The sequence below is a fragment of the Plecotus auritus genome (assembly GCF_963455305.1).
Source record: "Plecotus auritus genome assembly, chromosome: 8".
In the NCBI taxonomy this organism is placed as follows: domain Eukaryota; kingdom Metazoa; phylum Chordata; class Mammalia; order Chiroptera; family Vespertilionidae; genus Plecotus; species Plecotus auritus.
This window is the reverse complement of record NC_137782.1, coordinates 5,718,068-5,739,055: the sequence shown is the minus strand read 5'-3', so window position 1 is coordinate 5,739,055 and position 20,988 is coordinate 5,718,068. Positions and strand designations below refer to the sequence as shown.

General features: G+C 49.8%; 1 protein-coding gene across 1 annotated transcript in view; it reads right to left on the bottom strand.

The window, feature by feature from the left end:
* Window positions 1-2,252: 2,252 nt before the first annotated feature.
* MEP1B (meprin A subunit beta) overlaps window positions 2,253-20,988 on the bottom strand; it is a 29,288-nt gene continuing 10,552 nt past the window's right edge. Inside the window, exons 8-15 of the mRNA XM_080685359.1 lie at window positions 18,857-19,075; window positions 17,118-17,270; window positions 14,441-14,656; window positions 11,595-12,038; window positions 9,692-9,871; window positions 7,492-7,648; window positions 6,000-6,204; window positions 2,253-2,697 (exon numbers count right to left, since the gene is read on the bottom strand). Coding sequence (XP_080541485.1) covers window positions 2,683-2,697; window positions 6,000-6,204; window positions 7,492-7,648; window positions 9,692-9,871; window positions 11,595-12,038; window positions 14,441-14,656; window positions 17,118-17,270; window positions 18,857-19,075 — 1,589 coding nt within the window. The 3' untranslated portion in view covers window positions 2,253-2,682. The remainder of the gene's footprint in view (window positions 2,698-5,999; window positions 6,205-7,491; window positions 7,649-9,691; window positions 9,872-11,594; window positions 12,039-14,440; window positions 14,657-17,117; window positions 17,271-18,856; window positions 19,076-20,988) is intronic.

The window sequence follows — 20,988 nt, the reverse complement described above, 5'->3', positions numbered from 1 at the left end:
CAAAGATTCTATACTGTTTGGTTCCATTAATATGACATTTTTTATTTTTTTAAAATATATATTTTTTATTGATTTTTTACAGAGAGGAAGGAGAGGGATAGAGAGCTAGAAACATCGATGAGAGAGAAACATCGATCAGCTGCCTCCTGCACACCTCCCACTGGGGATGTGCCCGCAACCAGGGTACATGCCCTCGACCGGAATCGAACCCGGGACCCTTCAGTCCGCAGGCCGACGCTCTATCCACTGAGCCAAACCGGTTTCAGCAATATGACATTTTTTAAATGATAAAATTATAGCAATAGAGAACAGATGAATGGTGGCCAGGAGATAAACAGGAGGTGGGAACAAGAGGGAAATGGGGGTGGCTCTCTGAAGGCACCTTGATGGGTCTGGTGGCAATGAAGCCGCTCTGTGTCGGTGCAACAGCCTGGTCGTGACATTGTCCACTAGTTTTGCAAGACGTTACAGGTGAGGGAAACTAAAGGGTAACGGGGTCTCTCTGTGTTTCTTACAACTGCATGGGAATCTATAGTGTTCTCAAAAACAAAATTTGAATTTTATTTAAAAAGTGAATGAAGTGAGCCTTTTAAAGATAAACTGTATTTGTTGCTTCCAAGCAAAAATTAGAATTTTGACATTTTTTTTGTGCCACCAGGAGTGTCAATTTCCCAAGACCTAAAGACTCTTTAATGAAGGTCGTGGTGATATTAACTAATGCTATGTTAATATATTAAGAAATGTGCCCAAAGTGGTAATAGCTGCAATATGAATCAATGAATCAATGTTTTCTAACTAATCAACACACAATATTGAAAGGAATTCTTAGGGGTGAAATAGGCAGGTTTCGGAAATTTTGGAAATTAAGGGGTCCCTAGAAAAGACACAGGGCTACAGAGTTGCAAAAGGGTACATTTCCATAAGACATGGGAGCTGGGAGTAGCAAAAGGGACACGTGTGCAGAATAACAGGAAGGAAAGGCCTCATTCAAAGAGGGAGCAAGAAAAGCCCAGAGGGAATAGGGGAACAATAAGGGAGAAGAAGGAGGGAACCTCACATACTTCACGGGAGACTTGAGCTCAGGAGTTGCCATAGTGACCAAATCAAAGGGGAATAGTGGCCAATCAGAGGGGCTATCGAGGCACAGAGAACTGCAGCCTTTACAAACCATGGAAAAAAGGGACTCTGTGGGACTCCTCCCCCTCCCCACATGGGAGTCTGTGCTTGTTTCTCAGTAAATGTCCACCTTTTCCTATGCCATCTCTTGTCTGTGGTCTCATTCTCCCACTCCACCGGACAAGAGCCCAGAGCCATCCAGGGAACGCCGCACGTTCCAGTCCAACCTTTCCGTCTCAGTATTAGGAAACCGCGCATAGCTGAAGGATCCATTCAAAACACAGGATAGAGCGGCGGGTTTCCTGGACAGAGTAGAAATGTTCACAGATTCCAAATGCAGCTAACCTTTAACAAGCTACCATGGAGCAAAGCATTCAAGAGCAATGTCTACCATCTCCTGGAAACCATTCAATGTGACTCCCTTTCCCCACGGTGTGTCTGCATGACGTTAGAGTGTCTCCGTGCCCTTCAGCTAAAATAATATATTAGAACAGACTGAACTGAATGAGACATCTATATGAGAAGTCAGCTATTTTCTATTAAGTCAGACATCAGAAATTTGCAACAAAAAACTTCAAAAAGTCTCTCTTTTTGCTAAAGTTGCTTCATCTCGGAAAATACACTTTTTTTTTTCATTAAAAATGTGACGTATGCTACCATAAATGGGCGTGTTTTATTAAATGAGTAATAAAAACGCAGATTTAAATTTTCCTGGCTTGAATTCCTAACGAAGTAAGTGTTCGCAAACATCACGCTCATAAGCAAAAGCTCTTCCGGGCCCTGAAGAATGTTTAAGAGGGTGAGGGCTCTGGAGACCCAAGCCTTTGAGTTTCAAGTTTCCTTGTTGATTGTAGTTGTAGGTTCAAACAAATTCTAACCCAGGCCCAGGGACCCCAGGATCTACGCAAGAAAGTAAGAGGGTGGCCAGTTTGGGAGAGAGGGGCATGTGTCCCCAGAGAGCACGGAGCTGTCCCACTGCCCCCCAAGGGGACAGGACAGCACGGCAAGGCCAGGGCCCGGCCCCCGGGAGAGGGTGGGAAACGCGGCCAGCTCTCTAGCTGCTGGCTCCTTGGAGACAGTATGCCTGAGTTGCTCCCACCTTCATTTTTTTTTTTAATATGTTTTATTGATTTTTTACAGAGAGGAAGGGAGAGGGATAGAGAGTTAGAAACATCAATGAGAGAGAAACATCGATCAGCTGCCTCCTGCACACCTCCCACTGGGGATGTGCCCGCAACCAAGGTACGTGCCCTTGACCGGAATCGAACCTGGGACCTTTGAGTCCGCAGGCCGACGCTCAATCCACTGAGCCACACCGGTGAGGGCCCACCTTCATTTTTTTTAACGTTTATTTTCGTTGCTTCCCCTCCTTTCAGAACAAACGCACAAACAACATTCCACTAATGTGCCATTTGCCACAATAACGATTTACTCCAGCGGATGTCGCTATGTACGGAGCGGGTCCGTTTTTAGAAGGAGGGGGCTGCAAGGTGTTTGAGGTGAAATCCACGACACAGAGTCCTCTTGGGCTGCGTTTGCCAAGCGGCCGCCTCGTTGCGCTCATCTTCAAAACGCATGCTCCTGAAGGGGAAGGAACAACGGATGGCTTAACTTCTAACCTCGAAAACTGCCCTTTCAGTGAAGCCCAACCAAGTGGCCCCATTTTTAACATGGGCCTCCCCTGGCCTCCCTCCCAGCACAGGCAGCCCGGCTGGGGCCCAGGAAGGCGCCCTGGCCCGTCCAGCTCATGTTATTCAGAAGCTACACCTTAAGGTGAGGGCACCCGTCAGCCTCAGAGAGAAGGTCATTCTGATTAAAGATCTAAACTAGATCTGGACACTCTCATCAGTGAACTAACGGAGGAGAATGTCAGTTGATTCCTTGCTCTTGGGAATGTGCTTCAATGACCCAGAGACAAGACAGTTCTGTTCTAATATTCCGGTGTGTGTTTCCATGTCCCTGATACCCTGATAATCCCCCCATTTATTGACTTAATTTCCTTCTTTCTCTCTGTTTTGTCATTTTCTTTCATTCCTTCCAATTCTTACTGAAGAAGGCTCTTATAATAATTCTTATATTTGCCAGTTTCCAGAGGAGTATCCTGGCCATTCCGTTCACCCAGCTGACTGATGCTCCCCTCCCTAACCATCCCCCCATTTTCCCCACTCCAACCCCAAGTTCATCAATTCTGGCCCAGGGGACCATGCCCGTAGGTTGTGCTACCGGGTCCTGGATTGGTGGATCTGTTCCTTTTATTTTGAGTCATAAAATAAGCTGGGAATAGCTGTTTAAAAAAACAAAGCAACCTGTATACATCCTAAGTGCTTCTCTAAAGAGCTTGTGAAGTAATTGATCCACTGCTTACAGTTAACTTTAAATATCTTCCTGGTGTTGAAGAATAGAACAATAGTACATGAGAATAAAACTCTTTGTGTTCTGTCCATTATCATTGGCCATCTTTGGACTAACTTTGCAATCAAATTTAGTATCTTGACACCAAGTTGCTCACTTTAAAATATAATAACCTTGCCCGTGGTTGAGCATCAACCTATGAGCCAGGAGGTCACGGTTCAATTCCAGGTCAGGGCACAGGGCACATGCCCAGGTTGTGGACTTGATCCCCAATAGGGGGCATGCAAGAGGCAGCCAATCAAATCTCTCTATCATTGAGGTTTCTATCTCCCTCTTCCTTCCTCTCTGAAGTCAATAAAAATACATTTTAAATAATAAAATAAAATATTATAACCTTAAAATAAAGTAGGTCTTGAATAATCATTTTTCTTAAGAAAATATACTCTTAATTTAGCTACTTGCAATATTTTTATTTTCATAAGTACCCTAATGGGGCATGTTTTTCTTTAGTTTTACGTACTAGTCATTTTCAGAGACCATTTTGAATGAAATAGAACTGGACAATTTTAAAGCTTCAGTTTTAAGCGATGTTCAGATCTTATGCCAATTTTTTGGTGCTCTTTTGTGAGTGGGAATAGAAGTCTGCATGTGAAACTCTGTGCTCTCAATTATTGGGGTACATAGTGGATGCTGGGGCCCATTAGTCCTGCTTTTTAACACGAAGGCTCCCATGTAGGACATGTGCTACCCCCAAAACACCCTTGCCCAATTTTTCACTCTTCTTGGGGGGCAGCTCCAATACAATGGCAAGTGATGCTGTGAGTACCCGCCCGCCTGGCCTCCATTCAGGACACACCTAAGGGGCCATCCCAGCTCCAGAGATTGAGGGGGGCTGATCCCTCAGCTGCTGAGAGGGTTAACTTGAAACGACAGGGCAGGGTCCAGCGGACACAAAGGCAGGTGGGACACAGGCAGGGCAGACACGGCAGGTTGAGCAGCCTGACCACAGGGATCAACCAAGCGGAAATAGTAACATGTTTCTGGACCCAAGCGGGAGGCCTGGGAAGACAGGGCGGGCGTGCCGCAGCCAGGTGTACGAACGAACGCATGGAAACAGAGAACGTTCAGCACGGGGACAGAAAGCACACACAGACACAGGGACCGTTCAGGTCCGCTGCTGGGCTAGAACAATTGAGGGCGTCCATCGGGTGACGACACAGGTAGCAGAGAGCAGGTGTAGCAAATACATACCCTGGACTACAAGGCTTTCCGGGGCAGCCCATTCTTGGGGCCCCTCCCCTGCGGGGAGTCTGAGTCTGCTTGTAATAAACTTTCACTTAAATCTCCTGTCCGCGGAGCTCATTCTTCGGTGTCCCGAGACACGGCCCCGGGAAACACCTCGGCTCACCGTTCTGGCCACTAACCACGCATCCCTGTGACCGCATGCAGCCCACCGCCCCTCCCTCAGCCCAGCCGCCCTCACTCTGGCCCAGGGGCTCCCGGGAGCGCTGCCCACTCCACCTCCCGCCGGCCAGCAGCCACCTGAGCCTGCTGCCCAGCAACCAGCCGAGCCCGGGGGTGTCAGGAGTCTGAGGCTGGACTTCAGACCCCCACGTGGGAACTGGCCTTGCAGGTAGTGACTGCACATGGAGCCGGATCTGGAGCCTTCTCGCACAGAAGGGCCCCAGATACGCCTGCAACCCCTTCCCACAGCCTGAGCCCCGCCGTCACTCACAGGTTTTTCAAACAAAACCCTACAGGCCGCCTCTCCCCTTCCCGGAGCGGGGAACTCGGGCAGGGTCAGCTCTGCCTTTCAGCAGGGACACAATGCTAGGGAGATAACCAACTCCCCCCCAAGCCTCCGCGGACCCCAGTTTAAGAACCCGTGATTCAAAAGTAGATCCAGAGACGTAGAAGCATCAGACAGACTGTCCAACCTCAGAGGGAAGGCAGGGAGGGGTTAGAGATCAACCAAAGGACTTGCATGCACATAAGCATAGCCCGTGGACACGGACAATAGGGGGCAAGGGCCTCGAGGGGGCGCGGGGAGAGGTCAATGGGGGGGAAAGTATGGAATACTTTCAACAATAAAAAATTTAAAAATATGCCGAAACCGGTTTGGCTCAGTAGATAGAGCATCAGCCTGCGGACTGAAAGGTCCCAGGTTCGATTCCGGTCAAGGGCACGTACCTTGGTTGCGGGCACATCCCCAGTGGGAGGTGTGCAGGAGGCAGCTGATCGATGTTTCTCTCTCATCGATGTTTCTAACTCTCTATCCCTCTCCCTTCCTCTCTGTAAAAAAATCAATAAAATATTTTTTTTTTTTTAAAATTAAAAAATAAATAAATAATTTCCAAAAAAAAGAGCCGTTGATTCGTAGTGAAGGCCACAGAAACGCGTGGTCTCCAAGCAGCCGTCCCCAGCATGGGGAAGGAAGAGAAGAATTTTTAAAGTCTGTTTAAAAGGTCTTCATTCTTCCTCATATGCGTTCATTAACAGGTTTGAAGAACCACATCTCAGACTCGACTTACGTTTTCCACCGGTGCGTCCGCTGCGCTCGAGCCTGTCTTCCGTCGGTAGCGCTTCCGGGTGCAGTAGACACTGACCAGGGTGACCACCAGCATCACCCCGAACACGGCGGCCGTGGACGACGCCGCGATGATGATGGTGTCTCGCGTGGAGCCCCTCTTTTCACACCGCTCCCCCATGTACCACCAGTCTTCCCCCGACGGGCACCTGCGCGGCCAGAGCATGCTCTGTTAGGAGTTGGCGTTTAAATCGAGCATCTTCTGCCCGGCGGGCGTGGCTCCGTGGATGAGCGTGGCCCTAGGAACCAGGAGGTCACGGTTCGATTCCCAGTCAGGGCACAGGCCCGGGTTGTGGGCTCCATCCCCAGTGCAGGGCGTGCAGGCAGCCGATCAATGATTCTCTCTCATCATTGAAGTTTCTCTCTCTCTCTCCCTCTCCCTTCCTCTCTGAAATTAAATAAATTAATTAATTACTCTGAGCATCTTCGCCATGAAAGGTGTGTGTCAACGTCCAGGTCCTTGACCTTGGGGACATTTCACTCCGGACTAGAGGGGGTCGGACTAGCACCAGGGGCCAGCCAGGTGGCGACACGGAAGGGGGCCAGGAATGACTTCTGATCTGGTTCTCAGAACAGCAGCTCCCGCCGAAACCAGTGTGGCTCAGTGGATAGAGTGTCCACCTGTGGACTGAGGGGTCCCGGGTTTGGTTCCGGTCAAGGGCATGTACCTTGGTTGCGGGCACATCCCCAGTGGAAGGTGTGCAGGAGGCAGCTGATCGATGTTTCTAGCTCTCTATCCCTCTCCCTTCCTCTCTGTAAAATATCAATAAAATATATTTAAAAAAAAAAAAAAAAAAGAACAGCAGCTCCGAGGGGGAAGGAAGGGAGTGTGGGGAATGGCGAAAATTTAGTTCTCAGGGTCCTGGTCCCTTGCCTCCCAGCTCTACACCCTGGCCAAGCTCTTCCCAAAACTTAAGTATCTCCACCTACTTAACGGAGCAGTTACACTGACCACGTCAGACTATTGTGGGGACGTCAGATATGTCACTCATGAGGACTTTTTCAGACAATGAGAACATAATGTGCTGTTTTTTATTGATTTTTTTTAGAGAGAGAGGGAGGGAGAGAGGGTTAGAGAGATAAAAGCATCATCAATCAGCTGCCTCCTGCTCGCCCCCCACTGGAGATCAAGCCCACAACCCAGGCATGTGCCCTGACTGGGAATCAAACTGTGACCTTTTGGTTCCTAGGTTGACGCTCAACCACTGAGCCACACTGGCCAGGCTCACGTGCTATTATTTTTCATAAGTCATTTTATTTTCTTGTGACTATCCAAAGTCCCAAATAAAGAGCAAAAAATAAATATCCTATGGCTGGTTCTGAGATGGGAATGAACTGATTTCACTCATGTGAGATATCAGTCTTTACTCGTACAGAGTGGGAATGATAGGATTTCAGACGGAAGAGGGGGGAGGTCTGGCCCAGGGACCCCTCACCTGCACTCAGCTTTGCCACCCCGGACAGTGCAGACGCCGTCGTTCTCACAGGTGAAGTTCACGCAGAGGTCAGGGGTGCCGGCGGTGGGGGTGCTGGCGGTGGAGGCGCCGGCAGTGGGGACCGGCTGCGGGGATGTGGTATTCAGGTGGGATATGTCTAAGGGCGGAGAGCAGGGGTGGAAATCAGGTTTTGCTTTAACAAGTATTTGACTTGTAAATTTCAGGACAGAGGATCGGGTTTCGGGTTGGTGAGAGATGCGGGTAATCTGGCAGCATAGTCCAGCCTAGCCTCAGACAGAGCTAACACAGAGGCAGGTTAGTCTAATACAGAGGACAGCTGGGCCCGCCTGTGGGGCTACAACTGCTCCCCGTGCTCGCTGGGGCCTGGGCTTGCTGAACCCCAAGGGCCCGTGGCATGGTGGCTGTTAACCTGAGAGCGAGAGGCATTCCGAGAGGCCAGAGGCGTTCCCTGAGATCAGCTCTTGGGGAGGCAGAGTTCCTGCAGACGCCCAAGCAATGTGATGGGGAGACAAAAGCAAGGGGTGCTGCCCTGGCTGGTTTGGCTCAGTGGATGGAGCATCAGCCTGCGGACTGAAGGGTCCCAGGTTCGATTCTGGTCAAGGGCACATGCCTGGGTTGTGGGCACATCCCCAGTGGGAGACGTTCAGGAGGCAGCCGATCCATGATTCTCTCTCATCTTGATGTTTCTCTCTCTCTTTCCCTCTCCCTTCCTCTCTGAAATCAATAAAGATATATTTAAAAAAAAAAAAAAAAAAGCAAGGGGTGCTGGTGAGAAGGGTGGGGGTTCTGCCCATGGAGGAAAGGCGCTTCTATTGGGCAGATGACAGAACAGCGTGGTGTTTGTTCAAAAGAACGTTGTTATTGTCAGTCCCCCAGTCACCATGTCTGCATCTTGTTATCTCTGCAAACAGTTCTTGGGACACAGGCTCAGCCCCGAGGGGCCTTGGCCCCGGGCTAACATTCCCAGGCGCGGCCTCGGGCATGCACTGCAGCTCCGACTCCATCGTTAAGTGGCCCCTTGGTTGTTTTTTTACAGGACCAGCCCGCAAGGCACGGACAAGGAAACCACAGAGGGGGTCCCAAGGCAGCTGCGGGGCCTGCCCGAAGCCTCGGCTCTCTCGCTTCCTGCGTGGGGCAGTGGGGGGGCACTTGGTGAGAGCAGCAGGCTGCTGTTCAGGGGGGGGGGGGGGTTCCCTGTGGCTTCCTGTCCACACGGGGTCGGATGGAACTGACAACGTGTGACTAGTTGAGGGAGGAATCATTTCGTGTCGCCTCTCCTCCCTCGACACAAGTTTCCCGGAATAGTTTTTCCAAGAAGCATCCTTTAGACTTACTCCAACTGACACTGCAGTAAAAACGCCCTGGGTTTCACCGCACCGCTTTCATCACAAACAAGATTCTGATTTACGGAGATGCAGCTGGGCCTTCAGCTGTAAATGAGTTAAAATCCCACCACATAAAACATGGAAACCACCAGAATTCCTGGAAAATGTATTCTTGGGCGCCACAGGTAAGAAACTTTAAAAGATGGTAGATTATTACTGCCACAATGTGTGTGTGTGTGTGTGTGTGTGTACCGTATATATTCCCAGAAAAATGTATACATGCACTTTGAATAATTATAAAGGCAGTGTTTATTTATTAAGATACATTTCATTTTCAAAATTGAGCTATCAGCTGTTAAAGTGTGTACACATTTGTGGGGGGGACACCCTGTATATTTGAAAAAGATAATAAAGATAATTCATTTTAAATGTAATTTCATGTGCTTGTGTGACCTTTTTATTTCTGGAATCCTAGACTATAGTTCTAGGGTATAACGGCTATACTTTAACTTACCTTTTTTAAAAATACTTTTTTATTGTCGATAGTATTACAGATATGTCCCTCCCCCCCTTACCCCCCTCCCCCGTTAACTTATTTCTAAAGTTGTCCGGCTGAAAGTTTTTTACTATTATTCCATGGAGTGGTAATTAAAATCTTTCTCCTGGAACCCTCCATTTCAATTAGTTTCATATTGTTAATGATTCATACCAAAATAAATAAATAAATAAAATTTCCACCGGGGCCCATTTCCTCCCACATCCCTAGTTAATACGCCTAAAAACAGACCCTGCCAGCTCACAGTAGCCACAACAACGACACAAGCAGCTTAGGTAGCACCATGCTAGCGCCGTACCTTCCACGGTCAGTAGGATGTAAACGTCGTCTCCTTTGATGAAGTCTCTGCTCCTCAGCCGCTCGTGGGTGATGAAGGCACTGGTTCCCAAGCCCCGACCTCTTCTAAACTGAGTTCCGTTCGGGAAAGAGGCCACTCCCCCCACTTCGGAAGGCCTGTCCCAGAAATAGCTCCCATCGTCTGCAAAAGCAATTCGTGTGAGGGGGCTGTGTTCAGCATCCGCTCGGCTCCCGGGGTAGGAAACCGGCAACGGGAAACCCAACTAGGATTGTCTCCAATAACTAAATGACACCATGCACCTGTGAGGCGTCCCTGCCAGTCGCTGGAGCGTGTCCACTTCTATGCCCTGAGGAAATGAGGCTGCCCGGCAGGGAGGACCACGCTCTGGGTCACGGCTGGAGGGTACAGGAAGTGTCCCAGGTGGGGGGTCAGATCTGTACTGCCTGGCCAGCATAGAGACCCACTGCCCGGGACAGTCATTCCTCACATCCTTCTGAGCTGTAGATCGGCCTGTTGACTGAGTTAAACCAATTTGCTGCTGACCGAGTTTTCAATATTAGCGCAGAGCGACTTAACTGACTGGCTCACCTACCAGCTGAGTCCTCAGGAGCAGAAGCCAGAGAGAGATCAGTGCCCTGGGGACAGGTGGCGACCACCCAACCCGGAGCCATTGTCAGCATCATTCAGGGAGGAATGTGTTTTAAAAAAGGAAAGAAATTCTGAACATCAAGTCCCTGCAGTCTTTTGTGGATATTATTTTTCCCCCTATGTCACATAAGTCCGTTATTTTCCTGTGTAGAGTTCAGGTTTGGCAATGATATTCACCGGGCCATAATTCCAGGTGTCCCTTTATTGGGTTCCCAGGTGGCAACGGATTATTCAAATGAGAAATGTGATCATTGTACCCCGGCCACGTGGCTCGGTTGGCTGGAGCATCATCCCATACACCAAAAGGTTGTGAGATCAATTCTCAGTTAAGGCACATATCAGGTTTGCGGGTTCGATCCCAGTCAAGGTGCTTACGGAGGCAACAGATCTATGTTTCTCACTCACATCCATGTTTCTCTCTCTCTCTCTCCCTCTCTCTCTCTCTCTCTCTCTCTGTCTCTCTCTCTCTAAAATCAATAAAAACATATCCTCCATCGAGGATATAAAAACAACAACAAAGAAATGTGCTCATTGCCTTCTGGATTCTGCTCCTTTTTGAGACTGGAAGATGGGGGAAATGTCCCCATTGGCAAATCCTCCGGAACTCCACAAAAAGGTGTAATCCACTCCCCCGCTTCCCGACACTCCACAGCATCTGCTCCTCTGCCTTCCGAACAAAAGCCACCCCCCTTACAGGAGCTGCCGTGGTTTGGGCGATCCCAGTGGCAATATCAGGGTGGCACAGAGGAGGAGAACTCAGCACCTGGGCGCCTCCTCATTCCAGGCCTTCGCACAAACTTCGGTGCTCGATCTGGAGTGATTCTCATAACTAATCTCTGTGGTTATTGTCACCGCCCCCGTGTCACTGCGGAGACACTAAATACGCTCCAAGATGTTATTGGCTCAAGATCTATTTGCTTAGCTAACGAGAAGCAAACCTTGGATTTTCATGCAGGCATGTCAGACTCTAAAACCAGCATTCCTGGCCCAACACTGGGAATTCAAGAATGGCCATCAAGTCCCAGGAATACAGTCAGTATCGTCTCTGTCTGCCGGCTTCCCTGCTGACACTCCTGACACTCTCCTGCCCGGGAGACTGTCCACAGCTGCGGGAACTCTTCCCACTTTTCCCCTCTGCTCCTAAATCTGGGCTCAGAACCCCCTAGGTGCCTGGCTGTGCAGAGTCATTCCCAAGCCACCCGTCCCTCCACGAGCAAGGACCGTGTGTGAGCAATAAAGGAAAGGAGTCACGAACCGGTGGTCAGAAGTGGGTCTGTCGTTACACTCCGCTGGTTGGACATACGCTGTCGAATGTCAGGGTTTTGGTCCAGGAGTGTCATCGTGGCTTGTTGCCAAGGACAGGGCCACTGTAATTGATCATCATTGGCTCCAGAGATCAAGTGGAAATATATCCCTGCATTAGTCGGATGGCTTAGAGTCAAGGAAATCTGAAAGGCATAACCTTTAGGAGAGTAAAACGGAGGGCTATAGAGAGTTCCATCGGGGCTGCCAATCAACTGCGTGAAATTCCTTATGCGCCAGATATGATGAGGGCACCGTGTCTCCGAAAGATTGATGTCGTCAATGGACAGGCCACCCAGTGATGCACCAGCACCTCTGACCCCTCCAAACGCCACCCTGAATTTGTTGGTTACTCTCAGCGTCACGTGGTAAAGTTGCCAGCTCCCCGTGGGTATATCTGCAAAACACACATTATTATTGCAGAGAAGACACAGGACAACGGACACATGCAAGTCAACATGAGAGCTCTAACCTTCGTGGACGAAGGCTCATCCTAGGACTACCGGTTCCCACAGGTCTGAGGTCTGGCTTTCCACTCCTCCAGCCCCCGTCCTTTTACTTCCAGATATTTCTGTGGGGTCGGACTCCTCTCTGTCATATTCCTATGTTTATCTAGTTGTTTCTCAGATAGGTTACCCTTTCCCAGAGATGGGTGAGCAAACAACAACATCAAACGCATGAGTACTCCATGCCCTATGTAGGGGTGATCTTTCATTCTGTGTCAATTCTATGTTAATTAAACGGTCAAGCAAGCCCAAGGGTCTACACTGGTACGCACGATTCCTGTGATACCCAACCAAAACCTCCTTTAATATACTTATACTCTGCTTGGAACACTGCCTTTACATGGAACATTTTCAACCAACTTTTCAGCAGTGTTAAACAGGACCCCACCAAATGCTACAAAGCCCACATCCTACAATTTACTCCTTAATCAGACCAGTGACTCAACATTATAAATATTTATCTAATATTTCAGACCGTCTCCTCTCTCCCCAACTGCACTCCCCTCCACTGGTTTCCCCGCCCCCGGCTGGCCGCAGGGCTAGGCAGTCCTGTCTTATTTTCCTGTATCACATACCCAGGTAAGAAAGAGTACATTTTTTCAGAAGCCCCCAGGGAGAGAACAGTTCAATTTATGTGAAACTCATAATTAACACAACAATTTGAGGTTTAAGTATACTGGCACTTAATGCGAAACACAATTGCTTGAAAATAATGTAGAAATATCCAAACTACAGAAAATGGCATTTTCCATGGATGGACTCTAAATTGAGCAAAAACCTTTCACAAGAGCTTCCACTTTATTATTATAGTACTGTCTGTTTAAATTCTGCACTCCTAGACGAGATCAACCAAAGAACTTTTATACTCATATGCATAGCCATGGACAAAGGCAAAAGGGTAGTGAAGGCCTGGGGGAGGTGTGGGTAGGGGCTGAGAGGTAAAGGGGGGAAATGGAAAATATCTGTAATACTATCCTATATAATAAGAGAGGAATATGCTAATTATCCGTTACGCCATGAGGCCTAACGACCAACAGCGTAACAACCGGATCACGGATCTGCAGGAGGGTGGGCCAGCGAACTACAAGCGGGTGGCGGAGAGCTACAGGATGGGGCAGGGCAACAAGCTAGGAGGGAGGGAGGGGGAGAGGGGTGGGGGGAGCTACAGGAGGGGGCAGGGCAGCAAGCTATGAGGGGGGCAGGGGGAGCTACAGGAGGGCGGCAGAGAGCTACTGGTGCACGAATTTGTGCACAGGGCTACTAGTCAACAATAAAAATATATTTTAAAAATTAATAAATTCTGGGCTCGTGAACAAGTTTTTAAGTACCTTCTGTGCTATTGTGTATCAGTGATAACAGCACAGATTGCTAATGGAAATGCATATCTGTATCTTATCTATGTGCTGTATATTACATTATATATACTTACATATAAGGTATGTGTACAGTGTGTGGTATGTGTATATGTGAAGTGAGATTGAGACCCTCACTGTAGGTGTTCACAGGGAAACCATCACTGTTTTTTCTAGTTAAGCGGGGGCGGGGGCGCATGACCTATAGCATACTATGGATCGATTTTACAGTAGGTTTTACTCACTTCATTCAAACCAGGAAGCCAGCATGTGGGCAGACAGTCACGTAGTTGCCAGCCCCACAGGAACCCTTCCCAGCCCTCGGCTTTCATAGGGGATCGGCATGCTCCCTTCTGGCCGTGATTGGAATGACGGTGGGTGCCCATCATGGCGCTGCCCTCACTCCACAGAGGAATTGCCCCAGAAGTCCCATTAACCAAGTCTTAAACATCAGACCCTTCAGCGGGACTTATTTGTAAGCTAGAAAGTAGAGGAAAAGTCCCCTTCCCAGTCCGGTGTGGTAAGGAGTGAAACAGCCAAAGCCCCAGGTTCATGGACAAAGCCCAGTGAGACACAGGAGAGGCACCCAGCCGCGTTCAGGGACAGGTCCCACCCTGCTGAGGCCAGCTCCTCCCTCGTCCACCCCTCAGCTCAGCCACACCGAGCCGGGGACGCTTCCCAGGTTGCCGAAGCTGGCTTCCATTCCTGGCCAAGAACTGGCCTCCTCCGTGCCGGAGACTGAGCTGCGGTTTCTTAGGTGAGTCACACACACAGTATAGAGGCCCCTCGTCTTAGCTTCCTTCCCACAGCATAGCCCCACAGGAGCAGCTGCTAAGCTGAAAAGCAATGACCCCGAGCCCCTGCCCGCTTGTAGGTGGTGCACTGAGCAGAGTTGAGATTGCCTCCCTCTGACCCACACAGGGAGGATGTGGGCACGGTACCTTTTATTTCTTCCACCAGGGTCACAGTTCCATTCTTGGAGTCTGCAGAATACTCGCGGATGTAAATGTTCAGCTGGTCACGTTCACTCCCACTGTTGTATAAATAGAACTGCAGGCACTGAAACCCTCGCTTCGGGTACAGGGTCCTGCTCTCCAGCACCGCTGTGGCCCCCGTGTTCACAGCGCTGCTGTTGAAGTGCATGAAGAAGCCAGCGCCTGGGACAAGGGTAATAGCAGACATGAGAGAGAGCAGCTGCTGGGTCTAGGAAGCATGTCTGTGGCTCCAGAGTTCCCCTCACTCCCCCTGGTGTGCAGGGCATTGACATACAGTTCCAGGAGCAGGGAGTTTATGAAAGAGACGGCATCAGGCCTCCATTTCCTTTCTATAGATGCTAGCTTTCAGAAATGGAAAAATGTGTCACCTACCAGGCCTATTCTCTCTCTGTCTCTCTCTCTCGTTCTTGCTCTCTCTCTCTGTCCCCTCTTCCCTCCTTTTCTTCCCTGTTCCTTCTGGCCTATGTAGAACTACTATCCACTGTCCAAATCTGATTTAAAATGAAAAATAGCTCAGTCAGCATGGCTCTGTGGTTGACTGTCATCCTATGAACCAGGAGGTTGTGGTTCGATTCCCGGGTTGCAGGCTCGATCCCCAGCGGGAGACGTGCAGGAGGCAGCCGATCAGTGATTCCCTCTCATCATTGATGTTTCTATCTCTCTCTCCCTCTCCCTTCCTATCTGAAATCAATAAAAATGTATGTAAAATACATCCTATCTAATAAAGAGGGAATATGCTAATTGACCCTCACGCCATCGCAAAGATGGCGGCACCCACAGCCAATAAGGAGGGAATATGCTAATTGACTGCCCCACCCTCCAAGATGGCAGCGCCCATAGCCAATGAGGAGGGAATATGCTAATTGACTGTCCTGCCCTCAAAGATGGCAGTGCCCACAGCCAATAAGGAGGAAATATGCTAATTAACTGCCCACCCTCAAAGATGACAGCGCCCACAGCCACAAGATGGCAGCTCCCAGTCCCTTCAGCTCCGCCAGGGTGGCAGGCGCACGGCAAGGCCAGGTCCACCCCAGGTGAGCCCGGCCTTGCTGCATGCCTGCCTCTGGAGTCCCCCAGTCCCCTCAGCCCCCCAGCCTCCCAGGGCCAGTCCAAGGCATAGGCAAGCCTTGGATGGAGGGTGCCCAGTTGCCCAGGGTTGGCCTGAGGTGCAGGCAAGCCTCAGATGGCGGCTGCCCAGCCACCCAGGGCTGCCCAGGGCTAAGGTAACAAGGGCCGGCCAAGGCTTGCACTGCCAGCAGTGGCAGCAGCAGAGGTGTGATGGGGCATCGCCTTCCCCTGATTGCCGGGTCGCCTCCCGCCCCTGAGGGCTCCCGGACTGTGAGAGGGGGCAGGCCAGGCTGAGGCACCCCCACTCCAGTGCATGAATTTTCATGCACCAGGCCTCTAGTAAATAAATAAAATGAAAACTATTTTCATTAAAATATATTTGACATATAGCATTGTGTAAATGGAAGGTGCACAACATGTTAATTGGTACATTTATGTATTGTAATAGGCTTGCCATTGCAGCCATACCCAGCACCTGTGTCATGTTACCTAATAATTATTGCTTCCAAGTGGTTGGAATAGTTAAGTTCTCCAGGGGTCCTCAAACTACGGCCCGCGGGCCACAGGTGGCCCGCCGAGGACATTGATCCGGCCCGCCGGGTGCCGCTGCCTGTCCTGCTTAGCAGCCGACGCGTCCCGGGCCCGCAGTGTGCATAGGAATTTGTTCATAGTTTTTTTTTTAAACTATAGTCTGGTCCTCCAACGGCCTGAGGGACAGTGAACTGGCCCCCTGTTTAAAAAGTTTGAGGACCCCTGTACCAGCCTTTTAGCAAGCTTGAGGATGATAATACAATATTGTTGCCCATATTCATTGCTGCACATTAGAGCTCTAGGGCTTACTAACTACTCGTTGCAAGTTTGTTCCCTTAAAAAACACCTGTCTCTCTCCAACCCCACCCATCCGGAAGCGGGGAAGCCCTTGGCCCTTGGAGGCCCACTCCCCGCCTAGGCCAGCTGAGCTGCCCGCAGTGCCTCTGGGCCGTGCAGTCTGCTTTCACCTATTTGCTGACAGAAATGAGCGAATAAATGAAAAATTGGTACTTGTGGCCAAAAAAGAAGCCCATTTAATTCAAAAGAAAATTATAATAGGAAAATATACTTAAGTGAATAAAATTAAATAAATTGTACTTTCTGCCTTTAAGTATTTTTGTAATGGCAGCGTGCAGTCACGGCCAGCTGAAATCCTGGCGCTGACTACTCCACGGCCCAGTGCTGCTCCCTAGCAAGTCGCTCGCGTCCTGCAAGCTTCGAGGAAACAGCTCACTCCAAAGATGGGGTCCCCCAGGAGAGACCACCTCTCCTGCGTGGGTGCCTAGATGAGGGGGTACAGGCTTCGCAGAGCCCAGCTCAGACTCAGGAAGTAAGGCAAGCTCAGACCACAAGCAAAGCTTTAGCTGTGTCCTTGTGGCACAGATCTGATTCCGTGGCAGCAGCTGTGGGCTCTCGTGAGTGATTCAGATAGGAGTTAGAGAGAGGAGAGCCCAGTCTCTCCTAGCAAAGGACAAGGCTGGAAGCGCCGAGTGGGAGTGAGCCCCGACGCCCTCCCTCCGGGTACCTGCGCACTGGCCCATGTTGGAGTGGTCGCTCTCTGGCCCCCCGGGCACCTGGGAAACCCGCTGCCAGTCAGCACTGTCGCCTGAGCCTTGGATCATACCGCACACGTTTTCCAGCTCGAAATTGCACGAGTCCATGAAGCTCAAGGAAGAGGCTACAAAAGCAAAGAACAATGATTGACACTCACACATCATGATCATCTAAGCAATAGAAATAGAGCTTAAGCCCTAGCTGGTTTGGCTCAGTGGATAGAGCGTCAGCGTGCGGACTGAAGGGTTCCAGGTTCGATTCCGGTCAAGGGCTCATGCCTGGGTTGCGGGCTCGATCCCCTGTCGGGGGCGTGCAGGAGGCAGCCGGTCAATGATTCTCTCTCATCATTGATGTTTCTATCTCTCGTTCCCTCTCCCTTCCGCTCTGAAATCAATAAAATGTATTTAAAAAAATAATAAATATCTATTTTAAAAAATAGAGTTTAGTCCCACTGGTGTGGCTCAGTGGTTGAGCATCGACCTATGAACCAGGAGGTCCCCCTTGGATTCCCGGTCAGGGCACATGCCTGGGTTGTGGGCTCGATCCCCGTGCAGGAGGCAGTCAATCAATGATTCTCTCTCATCATCGATGTTTCTCCCTCTCCCTCTTTCTTTTCTCTGAGATCAATTAAAAAATATTTAAAAAACACACAGAGCTGCCAAAACCGGTTTGGCTCAGTGGAAGAGCGTTGGCCCGTGGACTGGGGGGTCCCGGGTTCGATTCCGGTCAAGGGCATGTGACTTGGTTGCGGGCACATCCCCAGTGGGGGGTGTGCAGGAGGCAGCTGATCGATGTTTCTCTCTCATCGATGTTTCTGACTATCTATCACTCTTCCTTCCTCTCTGTAAAAAATCAATAAAATATATTTAAAAAAAAAAAAAAAAAACACAGAGCTTATCACAGAAGTCCTAGGGATGCCAGGAGGGCATTGAAGGAGGCACCGTGGCCCTAGCAGGTCTGGCTCAGTGGATAGAGCGTTGGCCTGCGGACTGAAGGGTCTGGGGTTCAATTCCAGTCAAGGGCACATGCCTGGGCTTCGCGCTCGATCCCCAGCGGGGCATGCAGAGGCAGGCAATCGGTGATTCTCTCCCATCATTGGTGTTTCTATCTCTCTCTCTCCCCCTTTCCCCTTCTCGCTGAAAAATCAATAAAAATATATTTTAAAATAAAATAATATAAATAAATAAATAAAGGAGGCGCCTCCTGGTTTCGGGTGGTGGGGGCACGCAGGCGCCTGGGTGTCTGCAGGACCAAGACATGAGCCGCTCCGTGGATCTGAACACACTGCCTGGCCCAAGTCTTTCCGTGAAACTGTCTGACTATAGCACCCGAGTCTACACGCCTCGCCTGTTCCCATTACCAAGCCGGCACCCACATTATCCGGTCCCGTTTAGATGATGACTGCGCCTCATTTGGGCGGAAACGAGTTTGGAAGATCAAACTGGTCCCCATGCACATCAGGGACCGCTCAGACCCCTGCGTGGGACATGTTCCTTCAAGACCCGACGTATTTCTACCTCTGAAAGCCAGACTGCCTGAGAAGCAAAATGCTGCCTCCAAATGGTGGAGTGGGATTTGGGTGCTTTAAAAACTAAAATCAAGCTTTCATCATTCCAGAAAGCTCCGTGATGCTCAGCAAAATGGCACCGCACGTAATTTCCCCCCGTGGAGCAGAGAGAGACAGAAGTCACCACAGAGCCGGTCGCATACAGCAGTTGTACAGCCGGTTCAGCTTGAGCAGGTCAGAGTCGCTGAAGTCCATTCGCTGGCCGATCACATCCATGAAGTCGGGGATCCTCGTTACAATCGTGGGTTCCGTTCCGTTTCTGAAGGCGGTTTTGCTGTAGTGCATGACGGACGTGTAATCATAGGGAACATTCAGAGAGTCCGAGACTCGGTCATCATAGGTGTTAAAATTGTTCTCTTTGCCTGAATGGTAAATAAAAATTTTTTTTAATTACTTGATGTTCACAGAATTCCATTTATTTTACTCTGAACGCTGTTAGTTTAGGAATGGAGACTGTAATAAACACACGGCAACCTTTGCTATAAGTGCTGTACATTATCTCAGGGGAGTTTCATGCATCCTGTCTCAGAATGCAGTATTCAGGCTTAGAATGGGGACACCAGCCATCGCGCTGAACATATCTAAGTTTTCACTACAGCCCAAAGTTAGCTATTAGCATTGGGCCCAGGGTTCTGAGACCTGCACAGGGCAAGGAGGGTTCTAGAAGGTGCTGTGGAAACAGGCAGGTTCATTGGCAGGCGGTGACGGGAGGGCGGGGCATGCGCAGCGGGTGGAGGTGGAAGTAAGAGGATTTGGATTTGGGAGGTGCGGTGGGATGGGACCTGGGGGTTACAATGCAGAGTCACTAGAGAGGATTCACATCTTCAGGGGGTTCGTGGTTCCTGGAATACGTGTAGCTGTTTTGTAAAGGAATACATTTAGAGAAGATACCAAGCTGCTTAGTATCCCCTGTGGGCAACTGACTGCAACTTGAAATCAAATGGCTTTGTGGGCACGAGGAGGTAGATCTGCTGTCCAAAGCACATACATGCGTTCTCAAATCTAGACAGAAGTTTCTGGCAACAATGAGACGCCGGGCACCCTAAAGAATGAGGCTATGGAGTGAAGCTAAGCTCTGCTCTTGCTGTAGAAATCCTTTAGTCTCTGCTGGCCTTACCAAGTTGAGATCAGGACACGGGGAGAGGGGTGGGAAGGAGCAGGAGCTGTGGTGTTCAGATTATGATGTCAGCCCTAAGCGGTGTGGCTCAGTGGATAGAGCGTCGGCCTGTGGACTGAAAGGTCCCAGGTTCGATTCCGGTCAAGGGCATGTACCTTGGTTGCAGGCACATACCCAGTAGGAGGTGTGCAGGAGGCAGCTGATCGATGTTTCTCTCTCATCGATGTTTCTAACTCTCTGTTCCTCTCCCTTCCTCTCTGTAAAAAATCAATAAAGTATATATTTTTAAAAAAGATTATGATGTCAGCCAGGACAGCGTGGCTCAGTGGTTGAGCATCGACCTATAAACGGGGAGGTCACAGTTGATTCCCGGTCAGGGCACATGCCCAGGTTGTTGGCTCGATCCCCAGTAGGGGGCGTACAGGAGGCAGCTGATCAGTGATTCTCTCTCATCATTGATGTTTCTACCTTTCTCTCCATCTCCCTCTTTGAAATCAATAAAAATACCTTTTTTAAAAAAGATTATGATGTCATAGGCCTCGGTACCGAGCGGACCTCACAGTGCCCCACACGACAGCAATGCTGAACCACGGAGGCAGCTGTCACGATGGGAAAACGTGGAGAGCATGAGCTCTGGCCGGACCTGGTGTGAAAACCTTCCAGAGCTGGAACACAAAGTCACAGGAGTCCAGGCTGTCCAACTACTGCAGAGTTCCCCAATGTGGGTTCCACGGATCCGTAAGTCCAAATACCCCACAAAAAGCAAACACCAAAAGACCAGCAATTACGCCCCTTTAGGAAACGCTCCTGCCTCACAGATTTCCAATTCATGTTCATCTGACAAAGACTCGGAACAGCACAGCAGTGTACGTGACTGTTCATTTCATTCCTTTTAGCCTAGGATTTCCCAGACCCGGGTGACCACGGATCCCTTTGCCCTCAACGCCCGTGAGCATGTTGGTGAACAGTGCTCCGTAACACGTGCTTTAGGAAACATTAGCTTCTAAGATCATGGCCAGCTCAAATGTATGAAGGGATGTTGCTGTGCCCCAACGACCTTCATCCGCTTCACCTCACTGAGTTAGAGCTAAATGAAGTAAGACATCAAAACATCAGCGTTTTGCCCTAACCGGTTTGGCTCAGTGGATAGAGCGTCGG